Here is a 25,529-nt window from a genome sequence, read left to right as displayed (position 1 = left end):
TTCTCGGCGTTATCCGCGCCGATTTTCTCCGATATTTTCGCCGGTCCCCCAGAGGTGGTTCATCTATGGCTCAGCTGAGTTTCAGCGTCAAAACTGCATTATTTCGGCCGCGATTGTTCGCGCTTCAGGATCATGGGCAGGAGCTTCGTGGAGAGCAGTCTTCACTTCATGCGTGCTGGCCACGCCCCTTAGTGGTCCCTTTATAGCAGAGAACGTTACTCCCTCAGCAGTAAAGGTCCAAGAAAAATGCGCATGGATACACTTGGGTGACGTCATACCGTATGCTGGTGAGACCGATGCACCCCAACCGTTGATTCAGAAGCAAGACAAGAAGAAGAAGTTTAGCACGTGCACACTCGATCGATGACGAAGAAGAAGGAAGCTAAGATTGCTGATTAAATAAATGCACATGTGCATTTGGACTGTGAATCACCCCCAACACACTTTATAGATATTATAGCAGGAGTGCTAAGCAAAGTTCTTGTGTCACAGGAATCTTTTAATCAGACTTTAAAAAGTGTTGAAGTGCTAAATATGCCAAATCTAGAATTTGAGTTTGGCGACTGAAAAAGGGAGCAGTTTCCAGATTCTTTCCTCACTGAGTTTCTCTTTGGTTAATCCCATGGTCCTATCTAATGTCGATGCCCATAGACTACTTATAGCTGTCTTTGTATACATACTTCATGCTCTTGTTTGGCGTAATACTAATATACGCGTGTTTCTGCAAGATCCTGAGAATGGCCCTGCAATTAGGAGGTTATTTATGGCGATAATTGAACAGATCTTGCAGCTGCCTGATCATCTAACCGAGTTGCCTAATTAAAACATTTGTTTCCTTCCTTAAAGTAGTACACAGGCACAACGTGGACTATCGAGACTGGTACAGTTCCGGAAAGTGAGCAAACTCTACGACATGTGGAGAATCGAAAGTGGTGGGGATTGATGTATTGGTGCATAATATATGCGTGCTCAGCATTCATTATTGTTTTTCTGATTTTGCTAATCCATACTGTCTACTTCATTGGTCCCAAAAATGTAGGAGTCCCTTTGATTCTTCCCACTCTAGTGACTTATGCTGAATTAACTGTTGCAATTGCAAAGAGACCAAGGCCATATGTGATTATCCCTACGCCAGTGGCACATGTAAGGTAACCCATTTCTCTGACAAGTGTTCCTATGATTCTGCCCACAAAGAGAACTGTTTTTGATATGATACATGGGTATTATGTAAATAGTGCAAGAGGGAGACACAGGAGGAGCATAAGGGAAGATGATTATGAGTTAAATAATTATCTGGACAGCACAGCACATTTGGAGAGAATAACATGTGGTATCAGCAAATGAAAGAGGTGGGAAAAAGACCTCTAAGGAGAGTTGCTATGTTTGTGCTCTCCTACCTGCTATGGGGTAATTCCAATATATTCATAGCTATAGAAGTAGCAATCCAGACAGCTCATTGCCTGACACACCTTTCACTCTGCCATACTAGAGGTCAGTTAAAGGGTCGAACAGCATCCTTGTTATGGGTAAATGAATGGACAGCCCCAGAAGAAGATGATTACATGCAAGACTTAAAGACAAGAGAGAGACCGCACACCAGAGACCATGTGATAAGATACAAACAGCCTGGAATGAAGGGAGCAGGAATCAGATGGGAAATACATAAAAAACGCTATTGTCAAGGAAAGAATGATGAAGAAATACAAAGATGCCAGGAGAGAGGCCAGATGCAAATCAGGGGAACAGTACTTTCTCCAGACGGTTGAGAGGAAGGTATAGTTGTATGCAGAGCAGTGGCAGTAACAGGACATCACAATCCAGTTATAGATTGTGTGGAGAAGGGATGTAAACCTCTCTGGCCAAAGCTTACAAAGTTGCTGACAATGGTTGATGAACAAAGGAGGCCCATTGCAGATAGTGCCTCTGGCTAGTGCAGAGCTATGTTTCAGAAACAATGGCACGAGAAAAGTTGGAATGAATCAGCAGTGCAGCCGAATTTTCAATGTACCAGGAATGAAGGATGGAACAGTAGTGATAACGGGCCACTACTGGGCCTGTGGATCCAGAGCATACATGAAGTTGCCCAAGGACTGGGGAGGGCTGTGTTCTATAGTACGTGTCCATGTTCCAGCGTTGGTGATTCCAAAGAGTGACATGAACATTGGAGAGTTTCCAAAAGCAGATGCTCACCTGAGAAAGAGGAGATCAGTTGAATTTTTCAATCGAACAAAGAGGGAGAATTACTTTTCAGCTACATATATTTGCCTTTTGGACGTTGTGTTGTATATAATCTTGCCAAACAATGTAAACTGTTGCACCCGGCTACCCATGGGTTTGGCGCGCATTACCAAATAAATAAACAAACAAACCAACAATAGAAGCCTTAAATTCTATTCCGTATGAACACAGGTTGTTCAGTCAGACTTCTGCAGTATTCGCAACAATCTTCATGCCAGGAATCCAGACAATAGCGAATGCCAAATGGTTACAGATGACCAAATGGGAGCACCTGCAGACGATCAACACTACCATAAAGGGATTTAATGCTATCAAGGAAGAACTAAGAGCTATGACTCTGCAGAATAGATATGTTCTGGACATGATTACAGCTATTGATGGAGGTGTTTGTGCCAAAATCAGAGAATCATGTTGCACATTCATACCTTCTCACGATGACGAGAATGGGACCTTGACAGAGGCCATAATGATGCTGACGAACTCGCACATCAAGATGGAAGATGAAGTAGAAGATATTGCCGATGACAGCTGGTTTGCGTCGATCTTCTCATGGGTTCCACAATGGATGGCATTCATCTTCAAGTTCCTAGGATCCTTGTTGGCGATGATCATGTTCGAATTCTGTGTGATCACAAACAGTGCAAGAAAACAGCAAAGAAAGCTGAAGGAATGAAGATCATGATCAATGTCGAGTCAGGGTTTGGACCCAAAGAGCTGACAGATGAAGAAATCTGAAAATATATAGAAGTAAGTATTCTAGCACCTGAGTGAACAAAGTTCCTGTATCCGAAGAACCACAAGAAGTATGTGAGAAGATGGATCTATTGCAGCCTGAATGGACAATGTAATCTCATGACCTGCAGTGTTGATGAACATGTAAAATCAGCAGGATCTCTGAAGGAAGTAATGAAGATATGGACTCCGAAGAACCACTTTTTCAGACTAGGATGTCTAGATGTCAAGACTGATGGGAGAGTGGTCGATGAATCAACCAGAGGGGGAGTGTAGAGGAGGAGCCAAGTGCCTCTACAGGAAAGTCCCACCCCCATTTTGCCTGAATGTTGGAAACCGGAAAATGCGACATGCACATTGCCAATAATGGTCCCTATACCGTGAAGGGTCCTTGAAACAAGGTACCCATTTAGAAAGCCCTATATGATGTACCTGCGGAGAAATGATAGTCTTTTAAAGGAAGTTCCGGAAGAATTATGAAATTGAATGTAAGAGAAGACTGGTGACGTCACATGAAGCAGAAATGATGCACCAAGAAGAGATGCCAATGAAGAGAGTACATAGTGCTTATAGAATCTGATGACGAAGTAAAGAATTGAGCAACATTTCACGTGCGGAATGAAGATTGCACATGCGGAGAGCATGGAAGAAAATGCAAGCCATTTTATAATTGTACAGATGCTGAATCGCAACTGGACTAAGTATTTTTGAGGCTGGCTATATATGTAAGTACATAGAAAATGTTGCATGACGTATTTTAGCAAACTAGGACCCATCAATAGAAGGGCTGAAAGGGTGGCACAGCAGATGAAAACAGCTGACGACAAAGGAGGATTCAAGAAGGCTTGAAGAAACTGGTTTTCTATTCAAGAAGGTACAATGAACGTGAGAAGCAAGACGAGCTTCTGTTGAGATGTAACTTTGAAAGCCAATGAAACGTTGTGTATTTATATGAAAGTGAAGATGACTTGCACTAGGGGTGGGCATAGCTGTCCACCTGACCTTAGAGACCAAATCACAACCCGTCCCTATATAGAACGTGTACTTAGATGTTCCCCTTAAGCCCATCACAACACCAAGTAGGTTTTCTTATTTTGCCACATAATATGACGTCACGAATGACGAAGGTTTATTATTAATATGTGTTTTTTCACATTCAGAATGCTTGTGCTGCGTCCGTGGAAGCCCGTTGTACTCCGTTTAGATACTTGTTAATAAAACAACTAACAATTTGCCAACTTCCTGAGTCAGTCTGATTATTGGTGTCTGAGTACGATCTGCACCCCCATCCATTTCATAGAGCGCCACCTCTCTTAAAGGGCCTACGGGTTCATGTTCAACAACGGGGGGCATGTCAGTGGACCCCCTCAAAGTAGCTGATGTCAAGGGAGCTTGAACCACCAACAACACCCATGGAGGTTTGTAGTTTCCTGGGGATGGCCACCTACTGCGGGAGATTCATCAACAACCTGGCCCACTCTCAGAACCACTGCGAGCCCTGACCAAATCACACACCAAGTGGGAGTGTGACAAGACGTCACAAGAGGCTTTTGAGAGCATCAAAGAGTCGCTGTCAGCTGATACCACCATGGCCTACTATGATACCTGCCTGCAGACAGAACTGTACGTGGACGCAAGCCCCGTGGGCCTAAGGGCCATACTAGTGCAAAACAACTCGTCTGGAGACATGTGACCAGTGGCCTACCCTTCCAGAGCCATCTACCCCCAAAGTACAATGTTACTCACACATTGAGAAAGAAGTCATTGCCATTCTGTGGCCATTCTGGGGGGTGCAAGCACTTACACTTATATCTGTATGGGCAGAAGTTTAAAACTGCTCATCCCTATATTCACGGCTCAGCGCCACACCCCCAGCACAAATCGGGAAATGGTTGCTGCAGCTGCAACAATACAATGTCGACCTCGCATACAGACCAGGAGCGGACAACCCTGCAGATTTATGGTCCAGGCACCTGTGAACAGCCACAGTGACAGAAATTAGAGTCTGTGAAAACAGAAGAACACATATGCATGGTAATCCAGGCGATGAAACAAAAGGCTGTGAGCATATCAGAATTACAAGAATCCACAAAAAGCAACCCCTGTTGCACCCAGACAAAGAACGCCGTCCTGGCAGGTAAATGGAACTCTTTCCTCCAAAACAATCATAACTGCACCATGGATGCAAAGAACCTCCTTGCAGGGGTATTGACAGTCCGCTATGAGCTATCTATTACGGATGAAAGCCTCATCTTGAGAGGGACACGTATTCTGGTACCATCTAGCCGCAAGGCAGAATAGTGGCGTTAGCTCATGAGGGCCACCAGGGCAGGGTAGGAACCAAGGCACTGATAAGAAACCGAGTGTGGTTCCCACAGACAGATGCAAAGGTCGAGGAAGTCATATCATCCTACCTCCCATGCCTGAGCACAAGCGCACCACCAGAACCGATCCAATCCGTGCCAAGGGGCACGACATGCTGGGAATCATTGAGTATCTATTTCTGCACAGTACAAGAGGGGAGATATCTCCTAGTAGCAATCGACGAACACTTGTGCTACCCAGAGGAAGAAGGGGTCAAATCAATGGTGGCGTAAGCAGTATTGTGAGCAATGGAGAAGATGTTCTCTTCACACGGGCTACCCAAGCATATTAAAAGCGACAATGGGCCCCCATTCCAAGTGGGTGAATTCGCCAAATACATGGATGACCTCCAGATCATGCACCATCTCATCACACCGCGATGACCCCAGGCGAATGGCGACGTGGAACGCATGGGAACAATTAATAAGGTCCTCAGGATCGCAAAGGCTCAAGGAGCCTGATGGGAGTTCGAACTTTACCGATCCCTCCGTAAATACTGGGTGACGCCACATGCCAGCAGAAAACATGTTCAGAGCGATGTTACGCTCCTCCATACCTCATCACCACCAACATAAGGCAAAAGGCATGAACAAGCAGAGGACATGCACCAAAGTATTGGTCCTCCGGAACCCATCAAGTACCAACCTGGTGAACTCTTTTGAGACCACGCCCTGGACGGTGACCAGATGAATAGGAACCATGATCACAGTAGGCTGGGATGGAAAGTTCTTCACTACGAATGTATCATGGTTAATAAAATTCCCCTGACTGTGTGAAGAGAGGAATCGGACCAATGGTGCGACCAAGAGACCACAGAGGTAGAGACATCAGAGGCGGAACCAACTCAAGAAAGAGGGTGTCAACAGACCCCCGGGCCAACTGAAGTAGAAACCAAGGTGGACAGTCCAGCCTTGCAGTCGGACGCAGCCAACCAACATCGCCCTGGTCACCGGGTCTCTGCAACACAGTCGGTAACACCTGAGGGCAGCGCCCAAACCACCAGGAAAGCTAAGTGACTATGTGTGCTAACCTGGAACTGTTAGCATGAGTGACAGCATTGTAAATGAGTTGATATTTGTGTTATTAAGGGAAATGAATAGGGATGTTATGTTTACGTCGCCACGCTGAGGCAGTGTGTGAAAAAAAAAGGTTGCAGTGTGAATCCTAACAGGGGTTCGCTCACAGGCAATCCATCAAGCAGTGTGGCAGTGTATTCATTAGCGCAGCGCGCGTTACATGTTACCACTGGCACAGCTACACTCACAGCAGGCTGGAACACTGAAGCACCAGTGAGTGGAATACAACGGTGTCCTTATGAAAAGTCGAGATGCAAGAATTGTGTTAGCCGTGTTGGACTGACCCAAAGTGTATCCCTTTACGAACGAGATTTTCTTATTTAATGAGCCTCAATTTGCATTTTGTTCTCTTCAGGATTCACTGATGTTTTCGTAGAGTCGCACCACAGTATAGTGTGCAATTTGGGGATAGGAGCGCAGAGGGACCCAAGTTACCTTGCATTAGGTGGGGTCCGATGCATAGGTAATCTAAAATCATCCTGAGTGTCCGCTTGGAATAAAGGTGGGGAACGTGAAAATGTTGAGTCTATTACTATGGTATTAGTAGCCGGAGATGGATTACCCCATAATTTATTTCCTTGAATTTAAAATGTTAGTTGGGATTCCAAGCATAACTTTGCCTGGTATATCATATGATAAGTCTGAATGTGGCAGGGGTTCAGCAACATAACTAATCATTGGCGAGTTCAAAATTTGAGTTGACGCTGAGTGCTTGCTTTGATTTTTGAAAAAATATGAAGTAATTGGAAGAAATAGTGGTGCAGAGGATTCTACTAACATAAGTAAGGTGGCTGTTAACAGAGGCTCTAGTGAATGGGGTGAGGACGGTACAAGCAGTTCGTGTTCAGACGCTTCCCCATCCAATAGGATGATGTGCACCAACCCACCAATCAACACATAGCCCACATAAACTCATAACTCCTCCCACTGCCCCATCTGTCTCACAAAATCCAACAACACACTGCTCCTCCTCCTGCCTCTCACCCCGTCACCTCCCAGCAAAGCCTTCCCACTCATCTCAGCCACACCCAGCGCAGACAACCGAACCCTCATCAATTCTCTCTCCACAACATGTCTCTCACATCTAAGCAAAAAATGTCCCACAGTCTCAGGCACCCCACACACTGCATAGTCCCTCGACTCACGCTTCCCCACTCGATGCAGATAGTCATTCAGCCCCACATGCCCTATCCTCAACCGATTCAGCATCACCTCCTCCCCCCTCCTCCATTCCAGACTTCCCGCGTCCACCTTCACCAACACTTTCCCTCGGACACCAAACATCCACCTGCCCTTCACCCCACTCACCCACCTCTCCTGCCATTCATCCATGACCCGTCTCACCACCACAGCCTTCACCTCATCCACACTCAAAGGCAACCTCACATCAACCGTTCCCCTCCTCATACCTTCACCCGCCGCCAGATCCACCAACTCATTACCCAAAATGCCACTGTGACTGGGGACCCACGCCAACTCCAAATCCATTCCCCCACGCACACACCGATCCTCCAGGCTCAGCCTATCATTCTCTGCAGTGGGTAAAGGCAACGCCCTCCAATTGACTGGAGGGCCGTTAAGTGCAGATTTGCTACGGAAATGGGGCGCTTTTTCCATTTCTGAGTTGCAAAAGGACTTTAGGGATAGGCATGCAAAACTCCTGCCCGCCCGACTCTGCTGTGGTGACTAATAAGGAAGTGACCGACAAAGGGGTTACCAACCGGTCTTACCTTAGCGTCTTGGAGTTCGCCCCCCAAACCTCTGAAGGAATGGGAAGGCCAATGGAACATAGGCTTGCCACTCCCGGCCACGGACTGTCACAGACTGCACATATCGCACTGAACATCTCTTTTGAAGGGGCGCCTCCTCTTCGAATTGCTGCAAAGGCTGGCGAGGGGGATAAAGGACTCCTGGTAGTTCGCTCCTCGTCACCTGCAGCACTCACACAATTCCACATGGCACGGTTAGAATAGTCCGTTGTTCTCGTCAATGATCAAGCCTCAGCTGCCTCACTGCCACAGACTACACTTAGTTTCTTTGATATATTAGTGCTTGTTTTGTGAATTTGTTGGACTTACCTTTCATTCTCATGTAAAAATATTATTTGGGTTGGCCAACTTACACTGTCGAGGCTAATGTTTTTTCAGTGTACTACAGTCCTTGGAAGCTGCCAGGCTGCACCCTCTGCCTATGCCTCCTCGCTCTTGCCAGTTTTCCCGGGTTTCCTTTGTCTAGCGAATTGATTGAGGCTGCCATCATCTTCCTGTAGCAACAAATGAGAGATAGGCCCTCATTACGACCCTGGCGGAGAGGGGTTTACGCCAGCGTAATGCATGGCGTACCTCTCCGCCGTACTACGAGTTCCCGTAGCGCCATGGTGGTTTTTTCGCCTGGTTTTTCCGGGCGGAAAAATCCATGGCGCTACGGGACCTGTTGTTAATTACGCCACCGTAATTTACGGTGGCGTAATTAACGCCTTCCCCACTCCCATTATACCCTATGGGGCAAAAATGGGAATGGGGAAGGGTAAATGGGGATTGGGGACTTACCGCCCCGCCAAGGTCGGGATGGGGCGGTAAGTCCGCCAACCCCCATGGCGGAGTTGGCAGCTCTGCGCCATGGACCATGGTGCAAATTGCACCATGGTCCTCCGCCAGGGTCGTAATGAGGGCCATAGTAAGTAATACCAGAAAGCAAAAACACAGATAGTTGAGATAAGAGAGTATTTTTTTCCCTGGCAGAAACTTTATTTTGCAGTGTTTTGCCCTAAAAACATTAGATATATTTGCAGGTAATCCTCCCAAGACTAGATGGGGTAGACGGAATGGGTGAGTTTGTATATGTAAGGTGGTGTTAATTTGTTAGTTGCTGGATGATGTCTGGGTGAGTTTGTTAACAGATGTGCGTATTAATTAATTGATAAAAGGGTGACTGTTCTTTTTGAGGATGGATAGAAGGATCGTTTCTGTGTGTGTCTTTTGATTGATGTTAAGTTTCTGTTTGTATGGATGGATGGGAGTCGGTTGGGTTGGGAGATGGGGGAATATACAGTGTTTATGTGTTTGTTACTTTAATGTTTGTTTAAATGTGTTTATTTGTATTTTATGTTATTTATTTAGTCTTTTATACTGCACACAAAACCGCCGTAGTCACCATAAAGCACCACACCATGTCCATGTAGAGGCAAATGCGATCCTACCCAGGCAGTCAGAGCTTGGTCTGTGGGGCGAAAAGGAAACAGGGCCAACAAGGGCAGGATATTGTGTTGTTGATATTACATTACGTCATGTTGTAAATATGTGATGGTCGTAAAATGTGCTCAGGAGTACTAACGATTTGTGTGGGGTACTAACCAGATAATCTTGTTGGATTCCCACCTGCTGGTAGCTAGATGGGATTCTGGTAAAGCCAAGCCAACTCATAGAGGTGGTAAGAGCTCTAAATTGACTGTGTGCAGAATGAGTGCTGGGGGACTGTGACGAGTTGGAGTATCTCATCCCTTTAAAGAGAGGAAACCCCACTCCAATACCTGAACTAAGGTGCTGCCTCAAAGTTCCAGCGACTCCCACTTCTATAAATACACCATGTAAATCAATGTATTTGTGTGAGTTTGAACCAATGGCATATGTACACAATACTGCAATAAGGAGCCCCCTGAGGATGCAAGGAGGAGGCATGAGAACCGTTATGAAGGCTCCAGGTTTTTTTCAACAGCACAAAGCAACTCGAGTCATAAAATTGAAGAAGGACTCAACTCAAGTTATTGTTGGAGTAGTTGAGGGATTCATGGAAGCAAACGGCACAGAGAGAGCCGAAGAAGTGATGAAAGAGAAAGAACCAGAGAGCGAACAGGGAAGGACGAGAAGTGGCTGAGCAATCTGCGACCAATGAGGTCTGCGGAAAGGCACAAGAGGTGTCACTACGTGCTGCGGCCGTCGGCTTGTTGAAATTCAATGGAGACAAGCAATTTGTTACAGAAGCCTCATCTGGTGTTGGAACCCGGAAAGCGTTCATAATCAGACCAGGATACGTCCTTAGAGAAGTATGGGAGAGCTATACTGGACCACTGAAAAGCAAGCAAGAAATTCTTGCCCCGATTCTTGAGTGGAGAACCGTGAAAGGCGCAGGCCAGCAAACGTAGACAAGCGAGTCAACAACCAGCTGTCAAGTCTGCAACAGCAGAGCCAAACAGGAATGTGGAGGAAGAGCATACCCAACCCTGCTTCCTACAGTGGAGTAATTGCCAGATCCCGAGAGGATAATCAAGTTCTGGAAGGCCCACAGCAATGAAACCCAGTGACAGCCCGAAGAACCTCCCGGTAGCCTCGGGTTACAGGTACTGGGAAGGGAAAACGGATTTTGGGGACACCTGAACACACAAGAAACACGCGGATAAGGGTGGAATATCAGCCGACAGCAGATAACACAACACACAATCAGCAAATAGTTGGTGGTTTGGGCGGGGAGTATACCCAATCCAAATGAGAACTAATACTGTTAGTATCAGCTCTCTTCCTGGTCCCGGGGAATTTTGAAAAAGAAAAGTGATATTTGGCAGGTTAGTGAACCAAGTAAAACTTATTTTGAAAACCTATGTTAAAGAGAAGAAAGAATACCCATGAGAGGGGTATACATCCTCATGATGTTGGTCGGAGCTGGAGTTGATCAAGAAAAGGAAGCTATTTTCTTGAACCCAACATAGTGACATTGTGGAACTTTATACTTGATGTATGATTGGTGTGAAAGCACTTATCCAAAGAAGCCAAGTGAAGGTAAATTGAAAGTCTATTTTATTTTGGAACACTTTAAATTTTGAACCTTTTCTTGGGATTGCAGAGAGAGGTTGCAGGTGAACAGCCAAGAGACATTTCCCCCCTATTAGCACTTTATTTTTGAGTTTTAGGATGTAGGGGTCAGATTTGGTTTTGGGCTCAGGACAGAGAATTTTATTTTGGACATTCTGACACCGACATTAGTTAGTTTTGTTGTGGCAGGGAAACCCCTCTTCAAAATTAGGGAATGTTAGGAATTTCCCCAATCCCCTTACTTTTTCTTTCATTAAAGGTGTAATAAACGGGGGGCGCTGTTGCGCGTGAGCGAAAATGGTAATACCAGAAAGCAAAAACACAGATAGTTGAGATAAGAGAGTATTTTTTTCCCTGGCAGAAACTTTATTTTGCAGTGTTTTGCCCTAAAAACATTAGATATATTTGCAGGTAATAATTTAATTTTGAATCTCTGCAACTGTTTTCCAATTAGAGGCAGACCTTACTGGCTGGTTTGATCCTCCCTTCAGGTCCCTTCTCCCCCACCCTGTTACTCCACACCTTATTGGAATCCAGAATTAGGTTATTGTGATGAAGTACACACGATTCTACTTCTCTACACAGACATGGTGCCCTACAAATATTTGTACAGATTATATTACTGTAAACACATTAAAATACAGATGTTTGTCACTGCATGTAGCAATGTGTTACTGTACACAAGACACAGTTCATATTTTCCCTTTCTGTAACTGATTGAATGCTGGACGAGCGATGGATCTTTGAGATGCGTCTTCTTTCTTAACTCAATCACCCATTTCTGCATGTGTCATGATTTACAATCCTTCAGTCTTAACATTCGGTTATTCAATCCTAATTAATAATTCATTCACTCAATCGTAGCAGGAAAAAAACATCCTCGATTGCCACCATCACATTGATTTCACCTTTATAATTAATAGATACATATGAAGTTCATGTTATTTTACTTTCTTACAGCTCCTGTGTCTGACTGGCTATTCAGCATCTGTTATCCTCCTGGTCTACGTGATTTCATTTGTCTTTCGCAAAGGGAAAAATAACCCAGACTTTTGGGCATGCATCTTTATGCTGGTAAGAAAGGGAAACATGCATTGATAACATTAAAGTGTTGATTTCTTTATTGGTAGAAAGTGTGTTTATTGATGGGTGACATTTATTTTAATTGGTTTTGTGGATGAGTTATTGGACAGATGGATAGGTGTGCTTTATTCTGTGAGTTTGTGCTTTTGTGGATATGTTAGTACGCACTGATGGTTATGTCGATGGTTTGAGGGCAAATGCGTGGGTGAGTCTGTATGTGCGGTTTGTGGGGAGGGAGTGGTGGATGGATAGATGGGTTCGTCTTTGGAAATGGGCTTGGGCTTGTGGATTTGTGCGTGGCTGAATTAGTGGGCATGATATGATAGGTTATTTATAACGCGCTTAATACCCAGAGGTTTCTAAGTGCGGACTCGGGGATCCAACCTGTGTTCCTCCGTGTCATCTTGCTTTGAAGGCGAGCACGTTGCCCCTGAGCTATCCTCCCAAGACTAGATGGGGTAGACAGAATGGGTGAGTTTGTATATGTAAGGTGGTGTTAATTTGTTAGTTGCTGGATGATGTCTGGGTGAGTTTGTTAACAGATGTGCGTATTAATTAATTGATAAAAGGGTGACTGTTCTTTTTGAGGATGGATAGAATGATCGTTTCTGTGTGTGTCTTTTGATTGATGTTAAGTTTCTGTTTGTATGGATGGATGGGAGTCGGTTGGGTTGGGAGATGGGGGAATATACAGTGTTTATGTGTTTGTTACTTTAATGTTTGTTTAAATGTGTTTATTTGTATTTTATGTTATTTATTTAGTCTTCTATACTGCACACAAAACCGCCGTAGTCACCATAAAGCACCACACCATGTCCATGTAGAGGCAAATGCGATCCTACCCAGGCAGTCAGAGCTTGGTCTGTGGGGCGAAAAGGAAACAGGGCCAACAAGGGCAGGATATTGTGTTGTTGATATTACATTACGTCATGTTGTAAATATGTGATGGTCGTAAAATGTGCTCAGGAGTACTAACGATTTGTGTGGGGTACTAACCAGATAATCTTGTTGGATTCCCACCTGCTGGTAGCTAGATGGGATTCTGGTAAAGCCAAGCCAACTCATAGAGGTGGTAAGAGCTCTAAATTGACTGTGTGCAGAATGAGTGCTGGGGGACTGTGACGAGTTGGAGTATCTCATCCCTTTAAAGAGAGGAAACCCCACTCCAATACCTGAACTAAGGTGCTGCCTCAAAGTTCCAGCGACTCCCACTTCTATAAATACACCATGTAAATCAATGTATTTGTGTGAGTTTGAACCAATGGCATATGTACACAATACTGCAATAAGGAGCCCCCTGAGGATGCAAGGAGGAGGCATGAGAACCGTTATGAAGGCTCCAGGTTTTTTTCAACAGCACAAAGCAACTCGAGTCATAAAATTGAAGAAGGACTCAACTCAAGTTATTGTTGGAGTAGTTGAGGGATTCATGGAAGCAAACGGCACAGAGAGAGCCGAAGAAGTGATGAAAGAGAAAGAACCAGAGAGCGAACAGGGAAGGACGAGAAGTGGCTGAGCAATCTGCGACCAATGAGGTCTGCGGAAAGGCACAAGAGGTGTCACTACGTGCTGCGGCCGTCGGCTTGTTGAAATTCAATGGAGACAAGCAATTTGTTACAGAAGCCTCATCTGGTGTTGGAACCCGGAAAGCGTTCATAATCAGACCAGGATACGTCCTTAGAGAAGTATGGGAGAGCTATACTGGACCACTGAAAAGCAAGCAAGAAATTCTTGCCCCGATTCTTGAGTGGAGAACCGTGAAAGGCGCAGGCCAGCAAACGTAGACAAGCGAGTCAACAACCAGCTGTCAAGTCTGCAACAGCAGAGCCAAACAGGAATGTGGAGGAAGAGCATACCCAACCCTGCTTCCTACAGTGGTGTAATTGCCAGATCCCGAGAGGATAATCAAGTTCTGGAAGGCCCACAGCAATGAAACCCAGTGACAGCCCGAAGAACCTCCCGGTAGCCTCGGGTTACAGGTACTGGGAAGGGAAAACGGATTTTGGGGACACCTGAACACACAAGAAACACGCGGATAAGGGTGGAATATCAGCCGACAGCAGATAACACAACACACAATCAGCAAATAGTTGGTGGTTTGGGCGGGGAGTATACCCAATCCAAATGAGAAACAATACTGTTAGTATCAGCTCTCTTCCTGGTCCCGGGGAATTTTGAAAAAGAAAAGTGATATTTGGCAGGTTAGTGAACCAAGTAAAACTTATTTTGAAAACCTATGTTAAAGAGAAGAAAGAATACCCATGAGAGGGGTATACATCCTCATGATGTTGGTCGGAGCTGGAGTTGATCAAGAAAAGGAAGCTATTTTCTTGAACCCAACATAGTGACATTGTGGAACTTTATACTTGATGTATGATTGGTGTGAAAGCACTTATCCAAAGAAGCCAAGTGAAGGTAAATTGAAAGTCTATTTTATTTTGGAACACTTTAAATTTGGAACCTTTTCTTGGGATTGCAGAGAGAGGTTGCAGGTGAACAGCCAAGAGACATTTCCCCCCTATTAGCACTTTATTTTTGAGTTTTAGGATGTAGGGGTCAGATTTGGTTTTGGGCTCAGGACAGAGAATTTTATTTTGGACATTCTGACACCGACATTAGTTAGTTTTGTTGTGGCAGGGAAACCCCTCTTCAAAATTAGGGAATGTTAGGAATTTCCCCAATCCCCTTACTTTTTCTTTCATTAAAAGTGTGTAATAAACGGGGGGCGCTGTTGCGCTTGAGCGAAAATGGCCGCTCGTGTGTGAGCTCTGGCGTGGACGAGAGCCAAAATGCTGTGATATGCAGCAATAACATCCCGGTTCTTCATGAAAATAGCTGCGGGCGTGTAGCAGCACACCCAGAACCATTTGGCTGAGTTTTGAAGCGCGAGCTGCCGGGCAGCTGTAACGGCGCCGATATTAAATTTCCCTGTGTTGTGGAGCCGAGGTGCAGCGCGGGCTGCAGGGAGGAACCCCACGCCGAACAACGTGTGTGGCGGCTTGCCTGAGGAAACGACTGCACGGGGGCTGTGCCGCCCGCATGCCGGGAGACATCAGGTGCCGCGGGCCCCCCCGGATTCTGCGTGTGCTCTGCTGTCTGACAGCTGGGCGCTCGGGACTGCGGGGCACCAGCGGGGTGCCGGTGAGCGCCTGGCGAGTCCTCCGTGGTCCGCGGGCAGTGTCGCGAGGCCTGCGCCGACCATCGGGAGCGGGGCCCGGGACTAGAGGAGGCGGCCGCTCGGGAGGAGGGCTGCGGGCGCTCCGGAGGCCGTCGAGCGCCTGCGTGCCCCCCTGGGCCGCTGCTCGAGGATCAGAGCGGGTGGACGGTGCCTGATCTTAACAAGGTAGGCCTGCACGCACGGCCCACTGGGCCCCACAGTGACATACATAAGACAATTATCAAGTGGCCCTGTGGCAAACCCTTGTGGGACTCGGTGGAGGAGAGCGGGAGGCTGGATCAACCCCGCGGGGCGAATCTAACACCCCCTGCCTTATCAGACAATGATCACTGGGGCAACAGGAAATAATACCAAAAGTCGGATCGGGAGCCCCCTCCCAGGAGGTGCATCTGCTCACCGATATTGGGTTAGTCCCCCCCCCCTTGAGCTCCTCATGAGCGGAAGCCACGGGGCCGCTGGAATCCTTCATACTAAACTACAGTTGAGCAGGTGTGTGAACTCTAAGTGTCAAGACGCAACCCCTGTACATACCGGGCAATACTGCAAGTTTACGACGGCTACGCCAACCAGGCGCCCACCCAACAACACCCTTATATGCAGGAAGACATATAATCTGCTGATTTCACCATTTTGGGGGGACCTCCTATGTAAAAGGGAAAAGCTACTGCCAACAGTCTCATTAACCCCGGATAGACTGGCCTTTCACTGGTGATCTGAACCAGCCCAAGAAACGACATTGGGCCCTTTCTGACCCGTGCGAACTCCCCCACACTTTCTGAGTGCGAAGGTGCCGCCTGAGGACGCCCAGCTGGGCTAGCCCCCTCTGGGGCTCATTTGAACTCTGAGTCGGCGTAAGGACAGGAGGATGCCCAAGAGTTTCGGCCCCAAGAAGGGAAAGGGGGCTATTGACAAATACACAACAGCAATGAATAAAGAAACCGTTCGCACGCAGATGGAGGGATCGTCCCCGCCGGAACAAATGGCCTCTCCACTTCCAATGATGGACCCCCAGGCTGTCTTTCAGGCCATGCAACAGGGCTTCTCCTCTCTCAACGAAAAGCTGGATGGAATTACAGCGAATGTTGCCACCATCAAATCTCAACTAGATAAAACGACATCCAGAAATACGGAAGCAGAGACGAGAATATCAGGGACGGAGGACGCACTTGAAAATCTGAAGACCACAGCGTCCACGATAGCAATCGAACTGGGAACGGTTAAAGCTAAATGCGAAGATTTAGAGGCCAGATTCCGGCGGAACAACATACGTATAGTCGGGGTCCCCGAGGAGGCAATCAAAGGATCAATGAAAAAGGCAGTTGAAGATCTCATACGTGATCTTCTGGGAGACCCCGGGTGGTCGGCGATGTTCATAGTAGAACGAGCGCACAGGTCACTTGCCCCTAAGCCAAAACCTGGTGCATATCCTAGACCTATAATTGCACGCCTGATAAACTATCGAGACAGAGACCTGATTTTGAAAACTGCCAGAGAGAAGAAAGAGCTCATATGGGAATCCAACATCATTCGCATCTTCCCAGATTTTACACTAGCGGTACAGCAAGAGAGGAAGCAGATTATGGGGGTAAAATAATTACTGCGTGAACGCCAGGTGCAGTATGCAATGCTGTACCCAGCGAGATTGAAAATCCACTACCAGAATAAAATATATTTTTTTACGTTCCCGGAGGAGGCCGCAAACTTTGTCGAAACTCACATTGCTGTTCAAACCACCCAGCATACGAACGAGACAGACTCCTGATCTCAGAGGTCATGTGATAGCAATCAACTGAATAACGCAGTGTAAACTCATGAAACATAAGCTCCCACACTGGGAGTCATATATGTGGGGAAATTACATCTTGTACTGTTAAATGTGTTGTTCAGAAATGACCCCGCATGTGTTGTCATTAGTGAGAGCAACACGAAGAACCTGGAATATTAGAACAAACTAGAAAAGGCATAGGCACTTGAACTCGCCACAGTTCCCCCTGTAGCAGGTGCACGTGAAGTTGTCGGGTGGGGGGAGGGAGGGAGCATGAAGACCATAGTTGAAGTTTGGGGAACTATGAGGGAGGGGGGAGGGGTTGGAACCAAGCTGTTGCGGTTTAGTTTAAGAATGGGAGACTTAAAAGCAAAAAGCACGAAGGTACAAAGCACTATGCTTACTGAGCACACACAGCGAATACACCATAATGCACGAAATTGCTCCTACACCATAGATAATGGCTGAACAAGTTGCAGATAATGTACATATACTGAGCTGGAATGTCCGCGGACTGGGTGCCCGAGTCAAGAAAAGAAAGATTATTGCCTATATAAACAGTTAGAACCCGAAAATCATTTTCCTACAGGAAACACATATAGGGCCTCACTATCAGGGTCAGCTGATCCCGAACTGGGGAACACACCAGTACTATACTAAGTACTCCAAAAGGGCTAGAGGGGTAGCAATCCTTATTCATAAAACCCTCAGTTTTATACTGTATTATTTGGGAAACTGGCGTACTACCCCACGGCCAGTGTGATAATTGGGGGAGATTTTAACACAATCCTCGATACGCACCTGGATCGGACCTCAACACAGGCGAGGATATTGTCGAAAGCAGCACAACACATACTTACCCACATGACAGATCTAAATATCAAGGATGCTTGAAGGGTTTTAAATCCTACAAAAAGGGAATACACATTCTACTCGTCAGTGCATGACATGCACTCCAGGATAGACTTGTGGCTGGTTGATGACACTGTGTTGACATGGATTGAGAGCATGCATATCTACCCCAGAACATATTCAGACCACTCACCTATACAGCTGACGCTGCACATACCAGGTTCCATGTTTAACAGACCTCCTTGGAAATTTAAGCCTGCGGCCCTACAGGACTTGGTATACAAAACCGCCTTGACGAAACATATACAGGAATACTTTGACATAAATGAGAACTCAGTCTCCAGTCAGGCTATATTATGGCAGGCGTTTAAAGTTTGTATAAGGGGAAATTCAATATCTACAGAAAGTGGGGTCCTCAAAGATATCCGAGGTAGACTAATGCGTCTAGAGGCACAAATATCCTCCCTTCAATCCCTGTACGCGCACACCACATCCTCACGACTGAGCTCTGAGATTAAACTTAAATTGGAGGAATACAAAGAGGCGGTAGACCAGGAGATCAGATATTTTGATAAGCCAGTCGCAGCGCGCAGGTACGGAGAAATTGAGCATCCAGGAAGATTACTGGCCAGAACAGTAAGGGGTGAGAGAGGCTATACCGCGATACCATGCATAAAATTATTGGCACAGTTACCACTAACAGTGATAAAGTGTTGGAGGCGTTTTATGACTACTACAAGGCATTATATTCCCCTCAAAGCATTGTCACTGATGAGGAGATTGATGAATATCTGTCCCAAATACCAAGGACACTATTGGCAGACGCCACCAGAGAATCACTAGAGAGCCCAATAACTGAGTCAGAGATAGCGGAGGCTATAAAAGCCTTGCCCAATGGGAAAGCCCCAGGGATGGATGGCCTCTGTGCGGAATTCTAAAAGGAATTCAGTCACCTTCTGGTACCGAGACTACAAGCTCTCTGGCTTGAGGCCCTGAATAAGGGGGAACTGCCCGAAACCACCAGGGAGGCGGTGATTACACTATTGTTAAAACCGGGAAAGCCGCCTGAGGACTGTGGCTCGTATAGACCATTGTCTTTAATTAACACGGATGTGAAGATTTTCGCAAAAATACTTGCAACACGACTTACACCAATCATGCCCTATATGGTCCATGAAGACCAGGCTGGGTTCGTCATGGGCAGGTCTACGGCCATCAATATACGGAAATGTTACAACATACTAGCCAAAATAGCTCCCGGAACCAGTGGAATAGCTGTGTCTCTCGATATGCATAAGGCATTCGATACAGTTTACTGGCCCTTTCTATTCGGGGTAATGAGAAATTACGGATTCGGCCCTTATATAATGAAATGGATACAAGTGCTATATTCTCTCCCATATGCCAAATTACGAGTTAATGGCGTCTTGTCACAGATTCTTAAACTACTGGGCGGCACTAGGCAGGGATGCCCATTGTCACCGCTGCTGTTTGCTCTGGTGATACAGCCTCTAGCAGATATACTGCGGTCACAATACAGTTCATTTGGGCGAAGGATAGAGGGTAAACTCCATATTGTAACCCTTTACGCGGATGATATATTGCTCTATCTACGCGATCCCGACCGCACGTTAGGCAAGGTTCTGGCTGAAGATAAAAAATTTGGAGAGTACTCCGGTCTTAGACTCAATCGTACCAAGTCAGAGATTTTTCCACTAACAAAGACCACATTAGCACCTGAGGATTGTGAGGGCCTCATCTGGAGTCCGATGTATATTAAATATTTGGGGGCATATATAGCCAGAACGGCCCAATTGTCCCGCGCTTTGAACTATACTGTGCTGGTTGACTCCCTATGTGCCAAGATGAAACGCTGGAATGCTCTGCCAATCTCAATGATGGGCAGGATAGCCCTAGTTAAAATGGTAATTTTGCCGAAGCTATTCTATTTGTTTAGCACAGTTCCGGTCTGGCCGGGTCGAACCCTATTTACCAAAATGAATAGTGCATGCGTCTCATTTGTGTGGGCGGGACATCCTAGGTTGAGTTGGAAGATGTTGACAAACACATATACAAGGGGGGGGCCTGATGGCGCCTGACTTAGAGCTGTACTACTTATCAGCACAGGGACACTACGCGGCACATTGGGCCACTATCTTCCTCAATCCCGGAGTCCCCCCGCCCGACATAAAAGAACGAGAGGCAAATGCAGCACTGCATATGATGACTAAATCGCCCCACACACACCACAATTCCATAGATCCTACAAAGGTTACGGTCACGGCTTGGGCCAAACTTGCAGATATATACGGAAAAGACTCACTATATCAACCGAGTATGCCAATATGGGGAGACCCTCAATCACCATTCACACTTGACGGAGAGGTGGCTCTGCACTGGAGCTCCAGAGGTATCTCCCAATGGGGACAGCTTTTTCCTGAGAAGACCTTTGTAGAATGGGAGGCTATTCGAGACATGGTGGGGAATACCAATACGCATAAAACACAATACATGAGGGTAAAAGCCAGGGTTCAGAGGATATTCCCTTCCTTCCCGACTGAGCCGGTGATGAATATGGGACTGGGCTATATGGTCACAGGTGGGATACAGAAAATCACAGCTGCAGCACTTTACAAAGTGATAATGCAAACGCGCCCAATGGGGAAAGACTTGGCCAGGGACAAGTGGGAACGTGATCTGGGGCAGCCGATAGAGGATCACGAGTGGACCCAGATCTGTGAATTACCCAAACAAATATAGGCTTATACACTACAAGATAGTACATCAAACCCATTACACTCCTAAAAGGCTTAAACAAATCTATCCCACCTTATCTGGAGTGTGCCCGAGATCCAAGGCCGAAGATGCGAATATATGACACATGCTCTGGGCATGTGTCAAGTTGGGCAGCTACTGGGCAGAGGTGTGGTCAGCCCTGGATGAAATGGCAGACCTACCTGTGCAATGGACCCCACGACTATGTTTGCTGGGCGCAACTGGGGTAAAGGATCCAATCTGGCGGAAGTTGTTAAATATAAGTTTATTGATTGCGAAAAGAGCGATTCTAATGAAGTGGAAAAATCCACACCCTCCTACTAAAGCAGACTGGGATAATGATATATTATGGACTAATGACACAGAAGAACTGTATATAGGCTTGGTGTCTCCAACATCTAAACCCAGGAATATATGGGCCAGGTATAAACAATATTTAGCAGATAAAGCAGAAATCGAGAACTCCGGTTCTGAAGAGGACAGACCTGTGTGCAACATATATTTGAAATGTTTATGCATAATTCTGTATGTGCTTACCTTGTGCATCAATAAATAAAGTGTTTAAAAAAAACAAAGTGTGTTATAAACTCCCAATCCTCTGCCTGTCTCCTATCTCTGCACCCTTACAGGGACGCAAAGGGTGAGCTTGGCAGATGAGGTCCCGCACCCTGCGCCATACTAAATTGGCAATGGGTGGAAAAAAATATTTATCATTACATGTAGTGAATTGGTAAATAAGCAATTGTAATGCAGTGAGTGGAATTAGAGGTGAAATTCTACAATAATGCAGTTGGAGGCTAGCTATGCCAAGGAGACATTCACATTAAGGGTAACATAGTAAGGTAACTGTCCATTATAAGGTGTGCATGCAGAGGCTCCCTCGCAGCGTGGGCACAGGCATCCTTCACTACCTAAATTAGTTCAACTGAAGTACAAATAGAGCACACTCTGTATTACTTACTCCCTAGGCTCTGAAGGCCCCAAACGACTAGGTTACATAGACAGGAAAGCTGGGAGGAACTATGGGTAAATGAGTAGGTTTAGTTCTGTAGCATGGAAGTAACTGTGTATATGTAACTGCATGCTGCCAGAAGATCCTTCAGTGCACCAGGGTGTAGAGAAAAGAGGGAAGCAGACAACAAAAGGGACCAGAATATATTTTTAGGTTACAGTGAACACAAATTGCATTTCAGTTCCTGTATATCGTAAGGATTGCACAGAGCAATATTTGAGTTAGTCGACAAGGAATCGCTTAGGTCCCAATGAAGCACTCCATCACAAGAATTTATATTGGTTAGTGAGTTCATGTGTCAATAAATTGTGAGTTTGTATGTGTGGGCATCTAGACTGATAGTGAGCTTGTGTGTACATGCACAAATATGTGTACGAATAGTCTGTGTGCATGTGTGTATGTATGGATGGATGGATTAATGGAAGGTTTTCATGTGTATGGATGTTTGAGACTGTGTGACTGGATAGATGGATGAAGGATGAACATAATGCGTGTTAATGGACGGATATGGTATGTTCCGTACATATGCAAATGGTTGAATACATTAATTTATATTTGGATGAAGGAAGTGTTTGTGTGTATTGGTGTAGTTGGGTGATGGATAGTTAAATAGTGATTTTTGTCTATGTTTGTGGATGGACTGATCCTGAGTTTGTATGTGTGAACGGCTTGATGTGAGTTTGTGCGAATGTTGAGTTTGTGGTGGGCAGATTCTCATACCATATATCAAATATAGTTGTCTTATAACCAGAACTCCCAACACATGTCACATATTTACCTCATATGCCCAGGTGCTTAGATCATTTACCAGATTAAGGAAGTCATGTTTTCAATTTAGAATTCCCTGGCCATTTTAATTTGCCATGCCAATTCACGCTATTTTTATGGGGGTTGCAGTTACACAAATAATCTCTTATTCTAATTTCCCATTCCTTATTAAGTAGTGATGGCCTTCACAGCCTACACAATTATGCAGCATTTTCATTAGGACTTGGTACTGGGCCTTCAAACCATGGCCTAATGTCTACTGTATCAATGGTAGCACTTAGTGTAATTTTTTAATATTATTTATTAAATGCTACACTGTCATTGCTGGGAAACATTCCCTATTTTACACACAGACAGCCCAGAGAGATCAGTTTTGTATTTATTTGAGTTTAATCTCCTTAGGCATCAAATGAGTCTCCTCTGTGCTCACACAGTTATTAAAGTGTCCACAATTCCTATGCCATAATCCCGGGAGGATAGCTCAGCGGCAGCGTGCGCGTCTCGGAAGCAAGACAACACAAAGCAACAACAGGTTTGATCCCAGAGTCCGCGCTTAGAAACCTCTGGGTGTTTAAGCGCGTTATAAATACGTAACTAAGACAAAAAAAAAACAAACACAATTACGCAACAAACAATTCCTGTAACAGCGCCTTGATGCCTGTGGGCTGTGTGAGCGCTTTATAAATGTAAATAAATAATTATGTCACACTATGTGTTTTGCCTGATGTTTCCATTGGACTGCCTCAAAGTCAGACACTCCAATTGAATATGCACCCCCAATCTTCATTGAATGATTATAATTTCTACATTTTTGATATGGACAATGGGTGTGGCTCATTTTGCTCCTACCCTGCTGATTTCTATTCCATTTTTCTTCCATAATGTATGTTGGCAATCGGCCACCACAATGAAACATTGATTATTTTCACCACCTGGCCTAGGCGCATGCCTGGGCAGGCAGCATTAATTTGTGTGACGAATATTCATAAAAAAATGAATATCAGTCATGTTTTAATTATTAAAAGTTATAGAGTGCGAATTTGGTATGACATCAAAAAAGAGGCTTAGCTTCGCAACACACGCTTCAGTTTTTCTCGAAGTCATATAGCTCCAGAATTATGCACAATATTTGCTCTCGCATATAGGGTCAATGGTAAATAATGTGCAGTTTAAAACCAAGAGAAATATACATGTCTGGACATGCCCTGGTTTTGAACTCAGCACATGAGCTATATGTAAACAGCTCTTTGCAATTAATAATTGAGTGGGCATTTTTTACAGGCCCCATTGTCCTGCTCGCATTAATCCTAGAAAATGGCAAATTTTTATGAGATTAAGGTTAAAATGTGCCAGTTAATGGATGCATTTATTTTGGAGGCTAGCCCATAAAATAGACCAGCTGAGCAGAATAGATGTTATTCCTCTGTGAAGACAGCAGATTTCATTTTCTTGCTATGTCAGTTTGTTTTTTTATAAGAATATTCCCCAGATGACTTCCAAAGGTAGGGGGGTTTATCTTGCTCTGAGTCGAAACTCATGTCAATGCGAAGTCAGCACAATATCACACTGAATTAAACTTTACTGTTATTCAAATCAACATAAAATAAACATTGTTTTTCAGCATATTTACACTAGGGTTTAGTCCACCATATTATTATAAACTTTGTATAAAAATCTGACAGAGATAAAACATTACATAAGAAAGACGCTGAATGATTATTCATTTTCTATACATCATGTGCATCATTCTTAACAATGGACAACATCCTGCCACTTGATTTGATTTTTGTTATTTAAAATTGTATTTTGGAAGCACAGGCTGTGTTTCCCTGTTAGCTGAATTCATCATCATCATAATCATGTTTATTTCTGAAATGTGCAAAACATTCCATAAAACAATACAAAGAATTTAGATAAAATACATATCAGTGCAGATGACAAGAATGAAATGTTAAGAACCATGCAAATCGCCATGTCATTAAATGTCTAACAATCATACAAATCCTCATATCATGCCATTCTCATGAGAAAATGTTTTCTGATATAAAGTGCTGATTTCAGATAGATTGGAAGAGACCATCCCACATGTGGAGATTCAGCCCATAGTATGTAGATCAAGGCAGGCCGATGTTGGGCAAAACCCAGTTCAAAAAGCAAAGGTCGTAACAGAGAGCCTCTCGCTCCCGAAAATGCAGGGCAAAAAAATAACAAGTGAGCAAAATCCTCAAATGTGGCATCGACCAGAGGGCAAGACTGATTGGCACTGTCCCCAGACCATGATGCCAGCACCACCCATAGAAACACACAGTCAAACCGTGCCTGTGTTATAATAACAGGCTCTGCTGGGACTCACACTACAATAAGTAATTCTTTATGCCAGGAGACATCATGGCCATTAACCCTCTGTTCTTAAGGGGCGTGGCTAAGCAGCCATGCTGTAGGACGTGACTCCTCTTGCTTCTGCGATCCAACATTGATTTTAAGCTAAAAGGAAAGGTTTCTGCTGGCTCTTGTAACCGCGATTGCAGCACTGGATGTTGGAATGGAGCGAGCACAGGTGGGCACTCATGGAGGACCTTAGGTGCCCTGCTAATTGTGCACTAAGCGACCGAAGTACGAGACAAGGCTTGCATTAAGGAACTAAGATGGTGGCATAGATCAAAGAGGAGCTTGCAGAATGCCGGACTCTGAGGACACTGAGGAAAACGGAGGCGGTTTACCGCACTGTGTGCCGCATGTGGGCTTGGGCAATCGTTGGTGTCGGAGCCTAGAGGTGCAGTTGTAAGACATTGGAGTAGGCGCTGGAACAATGGCTCGGAATTAAGGAGCTGCAACTGTACGCACTGTGCCACATGTGAAAGCCCCAAGGATAATAAGCTCT

At 45.3% G+C, this 25,529-nt stretch overlaps 1 protein-coding gene across 1 annotated transcript in view; it reads left to right on the top strand.

Moving 5' to 3' along the window:
- LOC138583117 (ATP-binding cassette sub-family A member 9-like) overlaps window positions 1-25,529 on the top strand; it is a 2,332,105-nt gene that overhangs the window by 1,398,783 nt on the left and 907,793 nt on the right. The window contains exon 25 of the mRNA XM_069655077.1: window positions 12,176-12,289. Coding sequence (XP_069511178.1) covers window positions 12,176-12,289 — 114 coding nt within the window. The remainder of the gene's footprint in view (window positions 1-12,175; window positions 12,290-25,529) is intronic.

The sequence above is a fragment of the Ambystoma mexicanum genome, chromosome 3q (genome assembly GCF_040938575.1).
Source record: "Ambystoma mexicanum isolate Mex_15411 chromosome 3q, UKY_AmexF1_1, whole genome shotgun sequence".
NCBI classification, from domain to species: Eukaryota; Metazoa; Chordata; class Amphibia; order Caudata; family Ambystomatidae; genus Ambystoma; species Ambystoma mexicanum.
This window is presented reverse-complemented; position numbering and strand designations above follow the sequence as displayed.